Raw genomic sequence first — 13,677 nt, forward strand, 5'->3', positions numbered from 1 at the left:
CAACCGTGTCCCTCGTGGTGTCCTTTGGGGGGTGCTCTTGGAGTATGGGGTCCGGGGCTCTTTGCTAAAGGCTGTCCGGTCCCTGTATGACCGGAGCAGGAGCTGTGTTCGCATTGCCGGCAGTAAATCAGACCTGTTCCCGGTGCATGTTGGACTCCGCCAGGGCTACTGTCACTGGTTCTGTTCATTATATTTATGGACAGAATTTCTAGGCGCAGCCAGGGGCCGGAGGGGGTCTGGTTCGGTAACCACAGGATTTCATCTCTGCTGTTTGTGGATGATGTTGTCCTGATGGCTTCATCGAGCCAGGACCTGCAGCAGGCGAGTGTGAAGTGGCTGGGATGAGAATCAGCTCCACCAAATCCTCCAAGGCCATGGTTCTCGACCGGAAAAAGGTGGTTTGCCCTCTCTGGGTGGGTGGTGAGTCTCTGCCCCAAGTGGAGGAGTTCAAGTATCTCAGGGTCTTGTTCACGAGTGAGGGAAGGATGGAGTGTAAGATTGACAGGCGGATCGGTGCAGCATCTGCAGTGATGCGGTCGCTGTATCGGTCCGTTGTGGTGGAGAAGGAGCTGAGCCGGAAGGCGAAGCTCTCGATTTACCGGTCAATCTACGTTCCTACCTTCACCTATGGTCATGAGCTCTGGGTAATGACCGAAAGGACAAGGTCGTGGATACAAGCGGCTGAAATGGGTTTCCTCCGCAGAGTGGCTGGGCGCACCCTTAGGGATAGGGTGAGGAGCTCAGTCACACGGGAGGAACTCGGAGTAGAGCCGCTGCTCCTACACGTTGAGAGGAGCCAGCAGAGGTGGCTCGGGCATCTGCTCAGGATGCCTCCTGGACGCCTCCCTAGGGAGGTGTTCTGGGCATGTCCCACCAGGAGGAGGCCCCGGGGAAGACCCAGGACATGGTGGAGGGACTATGTCTCTCGGCTAGCCAGGGAACGCCTTGGGATCCCACCGGAGGAGCTGGAGGACGTGTCTGGGGTGAGGGAAATTTGGGAGTCCCTGCTTAGACTGCTGCCCCCACGACCCGGCCCCGGATAAGCGGAAGAAAATGGATGGATGGATGGATGTAGGCCATCAATAATGTGTAAAAATAGTAACCACGATGTAATCAGGCATGGCATTGTTTGTCACATGTCCTTTGAGCCTGTCCAGTAGAAATCCAGTAGCTGTAATCCGGTTCGTGTTTCACGTTGATTTCTCCATCGGGGGGATTCAATGAGGATCCGATCCGCGCAGGTCTCAAACCAGAAAGGCGTGCCAGCAAAAAGCGCTTAACTTCATATGATATGAGCTCATCAATAATCAGGGTAGCGCGGTGTAATCCAGTCCGGATTTTCAGCGTCCCTCTGAGTCAGCTGGAGTGGTGACGTAGGCCACATCTCTCAAAACCAGGAGGTTGATACCGATACTAGCTATGCTGTGGATAAATGAGCTAAAGTCAGCCCCGTGTGGAATAAATACAATGACACCAATATCGAGAGTAAAAGAAAGTAAAGATCTATAAATTCTATAAATTAGCTGCATTGTTGTGTAGGCTGCAGAGTGGGGGAGGTAGCGGCTTATAGTCCAAAATTTAGGGTATATATATTTGGAGTATTATATATTAGGATTTTGAGAAAAATCTTAAATCTAATGATGCTAACTATGTTTTTGTGAAATAAATAGTCTAATGTGTCATATGTAACAACCTTAAAAATCTGATACAACAATATTCAATAATTTCTCCAGTTCTGTTCAGAAAAAGGTCAAATAGCCAGCATAGACTAAAAAACAGGTTTTTAAACAAAGTGTAAACCAGGACTGAACCAGGTCTGAATCAAGCCTAAACTAGGACTAAAGCAGCTCTAACTCAACATTAACCCAGGTCTAACCCAGAACTAAACTGTTGCAGACACCACACAACAGCTGTAAAAATTGTGTATACTTGTTTCAGACCTGGTTCAGTCCTGTTTCAAACCTGTTTCAAAATTGATTAAAGTTGTTAAATCTCTTTCCTCCTTGTTGGTCCGATGCAGTGGCTCTCCCAATGGTGAATGAGCTGGAGCTGTTTGACATCACCCACAGCACCATGATGGTCCGATGGAGAACTGCAGCCGGGGCATCCGGGTATATGATCCTGTATGCCCCACTGACGGAGGGAGATGCAGCGGATGAGAAAGAGGTAAAATAATACAACTAAATACTGTAAAAACACCAGGGGAGAGGGTCAGAGGAGCAGGTCAGAGGAGCAGGTCAGAGGAGCAGAAGATGCAGAGGAGAGGGTCAGAGGAGCAGACGATGCAGAGGAGAAGGTCAGAGGAGCAGGTCAGAGGAACAGAAGATGCAGAGGAGAGGGTCAGAGGAGCAGACGATGCAGAGGAGAAGGTCAGAGGAGCAGGTCAGGGGAGCAGACGTTGCAGCAGACAATGCAGAGGAGAAGATCAGAGGAGCAGGTCAGAGGAGCAGAAGATGCAGAGGAGAGGGTCAGAGGAGCAGAAGATTCACTGTAACATCTGTTACTCTGCTTTGTAGCATGTAGCAGATGAAGCTAATCTGTCTTTTATCAGCACATCACGCTCCATCACGGTTCATCTTTTTGCTAAACTCACATTTCAAACTTCACCTGTCGTGATTCGAGTCTGAACCTGAGCCTTACATAAGACTCTGGGCTCCTCCTTCACCTCGGCTGTGACCCAATACTTCACATTCCTGCTTTACTCCTACATGAAATACATGAAAAAAATGCACGAAAAAATACCACGAACACTAAAGAATGAGTCTAATATAAAGCTCCTATAGCAGGGGTGCTCAGACTTTTTCAGTATATGAGCTACTTTTAAAATGATCGTGTCTGAAAGATCTACCACCTAATACAAAAATGTTAAACATACATTTATTTGTAAATGTATTATGAATTCTTACATGTACAGTGCATTTTGATGTACCTTGCACAACGTCATGAGATAATACAGCACAACACAATTGAACTTCTTACATGTTCATAATTACTTGAATGATGATTAGTGCTCTGATGACACTGAATGGAATCAGTAAGGGATGCATAGTTCGGGCAGTAGCTTCTGACAGCCAGCCAGGAGTAAAATTGCATTTTTCGTTGGAAAGCGATAACAGAGCTAATCATGTTGATTATGGTTTTGTCTTTTTTATAGCCATAAAATTCATGTTAAATGAAGTATCAGAATTTACTGCATTTTTTCACACAACTTCTTCTATTTTACACATCCATCCGTATTTTTTCTTTTACGCATCGAATAAATGACTGGGAAAATCCCTGCAGTGCCCGCGCTCTCATTCGTCGCCTTCGAGGGACAACAGAGGTAGATTACCGTAATGACGGTAAAATATTTAGACAGCCCCATGTCTCCGCTTTGAGACGCCGTTTGAATTTACATGAGAGCACGACTAGTTGCAGAGTTACGCTGCTGGAAAGTCCACAACCACGCTCTATCGGTGACGATAGGATCCGACAGTATAGGGTTAAGATAACTCGCGCTTGTTTATGCGTGTGCAGTGCCCATGATGTGACCTAGGGTCAGGCGTAATCTGACTGGTTGTCCTGTATATTAGTCATGTGACTGGATGGATGACGGGACGTGATCTACCCAAAATGTCTTCGCGATCAACTGGTAGATCGCGATCGATGTAATGAACACCCCTGTCCTATAGCATGTGTGTAGGAGCTGCAAGAGAAAATGTAGTCAGTTAGAATATTGAAACAAATATGAACTTAACTAAGGACAAGGCCATGATTAAACCAGGACTAAACCAGGATTAAAACAAGATTAAACCAGGTCTAAACCAAGACTAAACCAGGACTAAACCAGGACTAAGTCAAGACTAAACCAGGACTAAACTAAATCTAAACCAAAACTAAGCCAGGACCAAGCCAGGACCAAACCAGGACAAAACCAGAACTAAACTAGTATTTATCAGGATACAGGAGGATGGGTGGCCATCTGACACAGAGGAATATAGGAGGTTGGGAGGGCATCTGACACACAGGGATACAGGAGTATGGGATACATATGGTCTGTTGTAGGTGAAGGTGGATGCATCAGTGAACGAGGTGGAGTTGGAGGGTCTGACTCCATCCACAGAGTACACAGTGACTGTCTATGCGCTGTACGGAGAAGAGGCTAGTGACCCTATGACCAGCCAGCAGACCACATGTAAGTACTACCACTACTACTACTACTACTACTACTGCTGCCACTACTACTACTGCTATTGCTGCTGCTATTACTATTACTACTAGTATGATTACTTCTCCTGCTGCTACTACTACTACTATTACTACTGCTACTTCTACTGTTACTACAGCTACTGGTGCTGCAGCCTAAGTACTAATTGAATGTCCTTCATTTAAATTTCTCATTGGATTAGTGCATTTATCTCATTTTTCTTTGAGCTACAGCTGCCTTTGTTCATTTCTCTGTGTTTGGTTAAACGTGTAAACTTTGGACTTTTCTTCAGTGTAGTCTACAGTCATCTCTGAGTGCAGCTGTAATTATGGCTGACTTTACGACGCATGTTTGACCCGGGTCGCCTCAGGACAAACTGAAATAACTTCTTTTACACAAATGAGACGTGCAGGAAAAGAGAGATGCCAGGACCAATCAGACAGCAGTATTATGAGTGTACAATTATATAGTTTATAGGGCACATATTACGGTGTTTTCTGATCTATGTTATAACATCACAAACAGACCTGAAGTTGTGTTTTGTTTCATTCACACATGTTTAACACAATTCTCTCAGACTGAAAACACTCTGTTCCACCTTGTGATGTCATCATGTAGTAATACAGGAAGTGCTCAAAACACAGTGGAGCACACACCTTCACTAGAATCATTTGGATTATTTCAGCTCTGGAATTTCTTTACTGAACTAAAGGTAAAAGGAACTACTTCTTCATGACATCACAAGGTGGAACAGAGCATTTTGAGCTTTGGGGATGTAGACAGATAATAATTATTATAAAGTGTTGCTCAAACATGTGTGAATGAAACAAAACACAACTCCAGGCATGTTTTTGAGAAGGTAACATTATAACATGACTTAAAGCTCGCAAGACTCAGTTTTGTCTAATATAGGACCTTTAAGTGATAGGGCTTTATTTCACATGTTCAGGGCTTTACAGTATTCCCCCATAAAATAAACATAAATAGAGTTGCGCTTCTTCATTCACTCATGTTTAAGTTAACCGATTTGGGGAAAATATGTAATTGGAATTTTTTGTAACGAGCATTGTCATTATGGTTAAATTAGCATTTTTGTTATAATAGTAGTTCAAATTTAAAATACGTCCAAGAACGAGAATAAATACTGATATAAATGGGTTAGGCATTATAAGTAATTTATACTTCAGCCTAAACCCTTTTGGTCATGATAGAAATGTTATGTGCAACCTTATACAAGTTGAATAATGTTTGATTTTGAATGTAATGACCAAATAAAATTAAAAAAATAAATACTACCAAAAATAAATAAATAAATACTATATTGAATCCCCGTACAAACACTGGATTGGGTATCAGTTCCATGATATTGGTTTAGCTGATATTGTGCTTTGATCTTTGATGATTTACAGGCTGATTTTGCCCTAGACCATCTCATAATGTTTGAACCTTTATTTATACAAAGCTGTTTAGTAGTTACTTGAAAGATAAATAAAAGTAACCGTATTTTTTTGGACTATAAGTCGCTCTGAAGTATAGGTCAAAAATGCATAATAAAGAGGAAAAAAGGGGGTTGTCAGGTTGTCAGTGTGACCGTAATAAAGATGAGAAATTATATACTCAGATGCGACTTATATTACACATATAAGTCACATCTGAGTATAAGTCGCACCCCCGGGCAAACTATGAAAAGAAAAAAAAAGTGCGACCTATAGTACGGAAAATACGGTACATAACAGTATTGGATATCTTGTGTAATAAGTTAACTATGTTTATTTTCTATTTTTAGTAGAGGTTAATATTGGGTATCAGCAGATACTTAAAGTAAAAGTAATGATATCTGTATCAGCAGTGAAAAAGCTGGATCTGTGTGTCTAGTTTTGATAATCTTTTGTTTTGTGTTTTTGTTCCTTGTATCAGTGCCCCTTTTACCTGCCATGGACCTGCGCTTCTCTGACATCGACCACAGCTCGGCCAAACTGACCTGGGACGCCCCCTCCAAAAAGGTCAAAGGTTACCGTATCATGTATGTGAAGACCAGCGGTACACAGATCAACGAGGTAAGGAAGGAGCCTACTCGTCTCCATGGAGATGCCATTGCTTTGCCTGGAATGTTGCCACTGCGAGCATCTCCACACTTCTAACTTGGCCTGGTGGTGCCACATGCTTGTCTCCATTGCGACAGATAAGTTTAATGCCATACTGGGGAATATCTCTGTAGAGACAAGAAGATGGCTGACCCTGCATCCTTTAAATAATTATCATTCTCCCGCTCTAACTGTAACATACATTTATTACCAATCCTCGATTACTTTGTCTTATATCATAACTGGCATTTCCAGATGGACACTGGGCGCTTCTCGACCGAATAAGTTCATTTGTTACATGGTATATCTAGTGATGTTACGATACAAAAATTTCAAATTCAGTTCAATACTAAAGACTTGATACTCAATACTGATTCTGATACCACGATGATAAAAACACTCTTTATTTAGACAATAGAATGTGATTTTCCACTTTAAATGTTGGCACTTTGTGTTCTATTCCATGTGTGTTATATGTGTGTAATGCCTCAGTGTGCAGTAGGTTCACAGTGGTCCATGGGTGTATACTAGTCTATGTGTCTTATACTTGTGAAACATACAGAGACACATCATTCTAAAGCTATTCATGAAAGGTTCATTTCTGTCCTTTGAGTATTTCTAGTATCGATACCTGCTCAAATGAGTATGTAGTTTCAATGTTAGTTTTAGTAGGATTAGTATCTGATTTTTCATACATTTTGACAACCCTATGTTATATTTCTCTTGCTCAGGTGGACATCGGGCGCGTGACCACTCATCTGTTGAAGAATCTGACCTCTCTGACTGAGTACACTGTGGGAGTGTCTGCCATTTATGATGAAGGACAGGCAGAGGCCACTACAGACAGCTTCACCACAAGTAAGAATTTATAGGAACTATAATCTATAACCACTATACACTAGACATGGGATGATCCTGAAATTTTTTATAATTATCATGACCAAAATAATTGCAATTAGCAATTATATCACGATAATGATTAAAGTAGTTATGGATCTGAATAATTCTAACTTTAACAGAGAATATTACTGATAAGCATGCCCGTCATTTGAAATTTGGAGGTAATAAGCCTCACATGCCCCCCCAAGCTAAGCAAATAGGTTGGGGTTGCTGCAGTTGGTTCAGATCTAGGTTCAGCAACAGTCTGTGCTAAAAGAATGAGGTCAGTGACTACCTGAATACACTGAATGACCAGGTTATTCCATCAGTAGATTTTTTCTTCATTGATGACACTGGCATATTCCAAGATGACAATGCCAGGATTCATCGGGCTCAAATTGTGAAAGAGTGGTTCAGGAGCATGAGACATCATTTTCACACATGGATTGGCCATCACAGAGTCCAGACCTTATCTTTGGGATGTGCTGGAGAAGGCTTTGTGCAGCGGTCACACTCTACCATCATCAATGCAAGATCTTGGTGAAAAATTAATGCAACATTGGATGGAAATAAATCTTGTGACATTGCAGAAGCGAAATCGAAACAATGCCACAGTGAATGTGTGCTGTAATCAAAGCTAAAGGCAGAACAACCAAATATTAGAGTGTGACTTTTTTTTGGTGGTGACTTTTTTTTGGCCAGGCAGTGTATAAATTAGGAAGTGTATAAAACAGGAAGAGGGTCCAATTTTGGGCCCCTAAGACCCTGGATCCCCCGGACAACAGACACCTTAGACTCCCTTGTGGAGGTCATTTTTTTCCTGATATAATGGAGATCATCACGATTATATAAAATGTTCCACGAACGATTATCGTCAACCCTTATTACCATGATAAACAACATTATTGTTTATTGTCCCATCCCCAGCATACACTATAGACTGTTGTATAAAAATGTACAAGACCCACCATCAGTAAGTCTGTGTACTGTAATGCAGTGGCTCCCAGCCTAAGGGTGGGGCTCCTTAAGGGGTCCTCAGAGCTGTGTGTGGTCAGTCATCATCTCTGGACCATGTGTGTTTATTCATTTGTTTGTTCATTTATTTGTTTACCACAGAGGCAGTTTTGTTAATTTACTTTTTAACCTTATTTAACCAACAGCATAGGTCAACAGTACATCAGCATACATTTATACAATCCCAAGAATTGAGTAGTTAAACTTACACAAACCATAGATCTAATTTCTAAACCTTTCACCATTAGCTTAAACAAAACTATTTGGACCGTTTTTTTTTTGTTTGTTTTTTTTTGTTTCCAGTGCTTTTGTAAATGATTCCAGGACATTGGTGCAGAATACTGAAATGGTACCAGTTTCTGTTGGAACACATCTCCACAGACAGTACTTTACATATTTATGTACATGTTTGTTTATTTGTTTGCTATTCTCAGAGACCGTCCCTGACCCTCTGGACCTCAGCAGCTCAGATGTTTCCACAGAGAGCTTCAGGGTGAACTGGAGACACCCGGCTTCAGACGTGGTTCTGTACAGAGTCACCTGGACCTCCACCGACGGAGGAGACAGTGACGAGGTAAGGGACGGATACTGCTAACTCCTAATACATTAAAGAAGACATGTTCTGCTAAATACAGAGCTTTTGACCATGTCATAATTGTTTCTGTTTATTACTAACCCATTGATTTGTGCATGTTTGAGTAGGCACTTCGTTATGATGATGTTTACAGTGACTTAAAGGACTTATTCTGCAAATCAACATTTCAGATCTTTTAACCATGTGATAGTTGTTTCCTTCTCGTTGACCCTCTGAAGTTGTGAGTGATTCATACATGTTTGAGTCATCTTTATTCTCCTGTATTCAAAATGCCATTGCGCCGATCTGGCCCCGTTTTCACCTCCGCCTTTACACACCCAGTGTGACATATGCATTTCCTGCTCCAGTTTTATTTTCTTAATCGTAGTCATAGGACATGGCAGCGTCACGTTGTCATTTTGGTACAAATGAAAAAGTGTGCTGGTCACTAGTGTGATGTGCATCCATAAGACTGGTTGTGTTTGTTGTGATGACGCTTATGATGACCTTAACTCCTAAGTCAGCAGACTTGTTTCTTTCGAGTGCTTTTAGATGAATATTGAATAAAATGTCCAAATTATATCATAATGATACACAGGTGTCATAGATTTTAACTTCAGAGCAGACACAAGCACAATGTTTGCTTTAACCCTAATGAAGTTTGAAATGGTGGTTGAGTGTTGCTCTCAAACTATATATATTTTGAGATTCTTCTTCATACTTAAATGTTATAAATTTAAGATCAAGGGAGATGCAAGGTGATATTCCATGTCCCCAGAGCCATGTCCAGAGATCCGGTTGTCGAGGTCCCCGCCTTCGACTGCCACCCAGATCTCTCTGCCCCAGCCCCTTACGGATCCTCCCGTGGATGGTGGGTCCATGGGAGGACGGCCCCACGTCACTCCTTTGGGCTGAGCCCTGTGGGGAAAGGTCACCTGGCACCCAAAACTAGGTTCAGAGTGGGGCTTCGATAACGTCAGTCGGGGCAACATAACTAGCCTTGGCTGTTCTCTCGTTATAAAGGGCTTTTGAACCCATCCCCCTGGACCTGTTTGCTGTGGGTGACCCTACCAGGGGCACAAAGCTTCCGACAACATGGCTCCCAGGATCATTCGGGTGCCCTCCACCACGTTAAGGTGGCGGTTTAGGGAGGGGGGTGGAGGTGGATGGAGGTGGATGGAGCGTGAGATTGACAGGTGGATCGGTGCAGCGTCTGCAGTGATGCGGTTGCTGTATTGGTCTGTTGTGGTAAAGAAAGAGCTGAGTCAAAAGGCAAAGCTCTCGATTTACCGTTCAATCTACGTTCCTACCCTCACTTATGGTCATGAGCTTTGGGTAATGACCGAAAGGACAAGATCGCGGATACAAGTGGCCGAAATGAGTTTCCTCCGTGGCATAGCATGATCTCCTCACGCTTAGAGAAAGCGTGAGGAGATCAGTCACACGGGAAGAGCTCGGAGCAGAGCCACTGTTCCTACAGGTCAAGAGGAGCCAGCTGAGGTGGCTCGGGCATCTCCTCAAGATGCTTTGAAACCTTCTCTTTTAATATTTTGCAGCTGATGTCATCAACATTCCCTTGGGGTGTGAAGCTAACAATAGGCACTGCTCTGTGTGCAGCTCTGTTACTTAAATTAGACTTTAATCTGAGCTTTATTTTAACACAATCTGACCAGATTGTATATTTTTCTTACGTTTTCAGCTGTTCTTAAAACTTTTTGACAGTGTTTGCTAATGTGGGCATTGTGTCTCCATGGTAATTGCTGAACGTTCAACCATAGAGATATATGTAGAACCTCCCCAGCATGATGGCAGTGCAAAGTATCAATAACATGGCTTTCTCTTTGTGTTTAGGTTCTGGTGAACGGGAACACAAACACATACCTGATCAAAGGTCTGACTGCGGCCACGGAGTATGAGGTTCTTCTGGCTGCCATCTACAACAACGAGGTGGAGAGCGATGAGGTCATCCTGGTGGAGACCACAGGTGAGTCAACCTGGGCAATGAAGATAGAGCATTTACCATAAATATCAAATACACTTTACCCTTGTACTGCTCACACATGCTCATATATGTACACCACTTTATTTCAGCTAAAAGAACCACCACCATCGCCACGACGACCACATCCACTGCAGGTCAGGCCTCAGATGTTTCACTGTTGAAGATTTTTGTGATAAAGTCATCAAACTCATATAAATCCAAATTTAGCAAATAACTGATCTGCGAATGAATCCATCTGAAGGAGCCTGTGTACCACCACCTGAGAAACACACACCATCTGAGGTCCACGGTGATGTGAGAGCAACTCAGAGTTTGCAGTGACATCATGCTGAGGGCTTTTGCATGTATATCTATGGTGGAATGTTCATCTGTTACCATGGTGACACAAGGCGAGCATTTATGGTCCTGTTTAGGAGTTTACTTTCAACAAATAGGTGAGAGTGACTAACTGAAAAAAACTGTTGGCTAATGCTAGTTAGCTTGTGAGTATAATGTTATTTGAGAGGGACTTGTTTAACAGCACAAATCAGCTCACCTGTTGTAGTTCTAGATAAGTCAGTTCCTTAGGGTCGGATTGTGTTAAAATAAAAATAGTATAGTAGTAAAAAATAATTTGAGTAACAGAGCTTCAGACAGAGCTGTGCCTCCGGTTAGCATCATACCCCCAGGGGATGTAGATGACATTGGCTGCATAGTATCAATTGTTTAACTTTTAACACCAAAACCGTTCATGGTTTGGTCTGGTTCAGTCCCCTTATATTTTTTTATAATGTGTTTTGATTATTATTATTATAACTATTGTTTTGATCGTCACAGCTCCTCGTTTTGGGATCAGAAACCTCCGCATCGACGACGAAACAACCTACAGTCTGCGGGTATCATGGCAACCAGTGGACTCCAGAAACATTCGTCACTACAGGCTAAGCTACATCAGTGCTAAAGGGGACCGAGCAGAGGAGACGGTGAGAACAAATATACAAACAAAACATGTTTGCTGTACCTGATTTTTACTGTCCTAAAATGTGAAAAATAGTATTTGTTCATTTTAAACAGTTTGCAGTGGTCCAAAGTTATTCCTCACTTACCTACCTTATGCATTCTGAGCATCCTAAGTATTCACAGCAATGAGTTTATAAGTGCTTTTCACTACTCTCAGACAATAGACTTTTGCCTTGATGGTAAGGCTAACAAGAGTTAACATGTTAACTGTGTACTTCCTGATTCTCAGACAACATAATGGTTTATAATTAGATACATACAGACAGTACACAGCTGACTTACACTGACTGGCCAAAAAAAAAGTCGCCACAAAAATAAATAAATAAATAAAATCACTCACTCTAATGTTTGGTTGTTCCGCCTTCAGCTTTGATTACAGCACGCATTCACTGTGGCATTGTTTCGATTTCGCTTCTGCAATGTCACATGATTTATTTCCATCCAATGTTGCATTAATTTTTCACCTGTTGCATTGATGATGGTAGAGTCTGACGCTGCACAAAGCCTTCTCCAGCACATCCCAAAGATTCTCAATGGGGTTAAGGTCTGGACTCTGTGGTGGACAATCCATGTGTGAAAATGATGTCTCATGCTCCTGAATCACTCTGTCACAATTTGAGCCAGATGAATCCTGTCATCTTGGAATATGCCCGTGTCATCAGGGAATAAAAAAATCCACTGATGGAATAACCTGGTCATTCAGTATATTCAGGTAGTCACTGACCTCATTCTTTGAGCACAGACTGATGCTGAACCTAGACCTGACCAACTGCAGCAACCTCAACCTATTTGCTTAGTTAAATCCAGGTGGCATTTTTTTTTTTTTGGCCAGGCAGTGTACATGCAGACAGTACACAGTTTACTTATTTTGACCTCAAGAGCTGCTTATAAAATATATCTACCCTGGGGCACACATTTTGCTCAAGTACATATGGATTTCTACTAGACATAATGTTAGTTTGTTAGTTGTTTCTTTCTCATTTTCCCTCAGAAATTGTGTATAGAGTGATTCATGTTTGAGTCGTCTTTATTCTCCTGTAATAACGTCATCACTGATCTACCCCCTTTTTCACCTGCACGGTACATGCCCACAATGATGTACGTACTCCCTTCTCCAATTCAATTTTTCTTTTTCTTTTCTTTTTTTGGTGACACATGTTGGATTTGGCAGGGTTGCGTTGTCACTTTAGTACAGATAAAAAATTTTTACAAATATGCTGCTCGCTAGTGTGAAGAGCAGCTATCCACAGGAGGGGCTGACAACATGTGGCACTTTGTTGTAATGACTTTTATGCCAGTGTCAGCTCCCACCAGGCCCCTCAGCAAGCTTGTTTTGTCATTAAAATGTCCAAGTTATGACATGATGATCCACAGGTGTCATAGATTATAACTATAGAGCAGAACCAAGCACAATGGATCTTCTTTAGATGACCTCAAAACAACAAAATAATGTTACGAAAATGACAATACAGTGGTCTCTGATTTATCGTGGGGATTACGTTCTAAAAATAACCCGCAATAGGCGAAATCTGCCAAGTAGTGAGCTTTATTTTTTTACAATTATTATATATGTTTCAAGGCTGTAAAACTCCTCACCACACACACACACACACAAGCATTGACATTTTCTCACGTTTCTCTCATGTTTAAATAATTAATAGTGACTCTCGTGTATTTCACATTTCCTCTGACCGTGCCTCTTCGTCCTGGCGCCACTCCGCTGTATATATATATATATATATATATACACATATTAAAATTTATGTATATTTGGCTGAACACAGGAGACTTTACTGTACAGGAGACACGGCACGGAGGAGACTGATTGACAATGGTCTACAGTCCCTTAGCCAATCAGGACACAGAACACAATGCATGCTCATAGACTGTAAAAAAGCATGCAAAATTGCACAGAAAAAATCCGTGAAACAGCGAGGCC

At 42.0% G+C, this 13,677-nt stretch overlaps 1 protein-coding gene across 3 annotated transcripts in view; it reads left to right on the forward strand.

The window, feature by feature from the left end:
* Positions 1-13,677, forward strand: part of LOC117378761 (collagen alpha-1(XIV) chain-like) — a 141,065-nt gene that overhangs the window by 64,754 nt on the left and 62,634 nt on the right. For 2 of the 3 annotated variants that reach the window (XM_055225455.1, XM_055225457.1), the window contains exons 12-19: positions 2,021-2,166; positions 4,045-4,174; positions 6,104-6,243; positions 7,002-7,128; positions 8,598-8,737; positions 10,589-10,721; positions 10,829-10,873; positions 11,556-11,701. In XM_055225455.1, coding sequence (XP_055081430.1) covers positions 2,021-2,166; positions 4,045-4,174; positions 6,104-6,243; positions 7,002-7,128; positions 8,598-8,737; positions 10,589-10,721; positions 10,829-10,873; positions 11,556-11,701 — 1,007 coding nt within the window. Of the gene's footprint in view, positions 1-2,020; positions 2,167-4,044; positions 4,175-6,103; positions 6,244-7,001; positions 7,129-8,597; positions 8,738-10,588; positions 10,722-10,828; positions 10,874-11,113; positions 11,174-11,555; positions 11,702-13,677 lie in introns of those variants that run through there. The other variant, XM_055225458.1, reaches the window with a different exon arrangement.

The sequence above is a fragment of the Periophthalmus magnuspinnatus genome, chromosome 11 (assembly GCF_009829125.3).
Source record: "Periophthalmus magnuspinnatus isolate fPerMag1 chromosome 11, fPerMag1.2.pri, whole genome shotgun sequence".
NCBI classification, from domain to species: domain Eukaryota; kingdom Metazoa; phylum Chordata; class Actinopteri; order Gobiiformes; family Gobiidae; genus Periophthalmus; species Periophthalmus magnuspinnatus.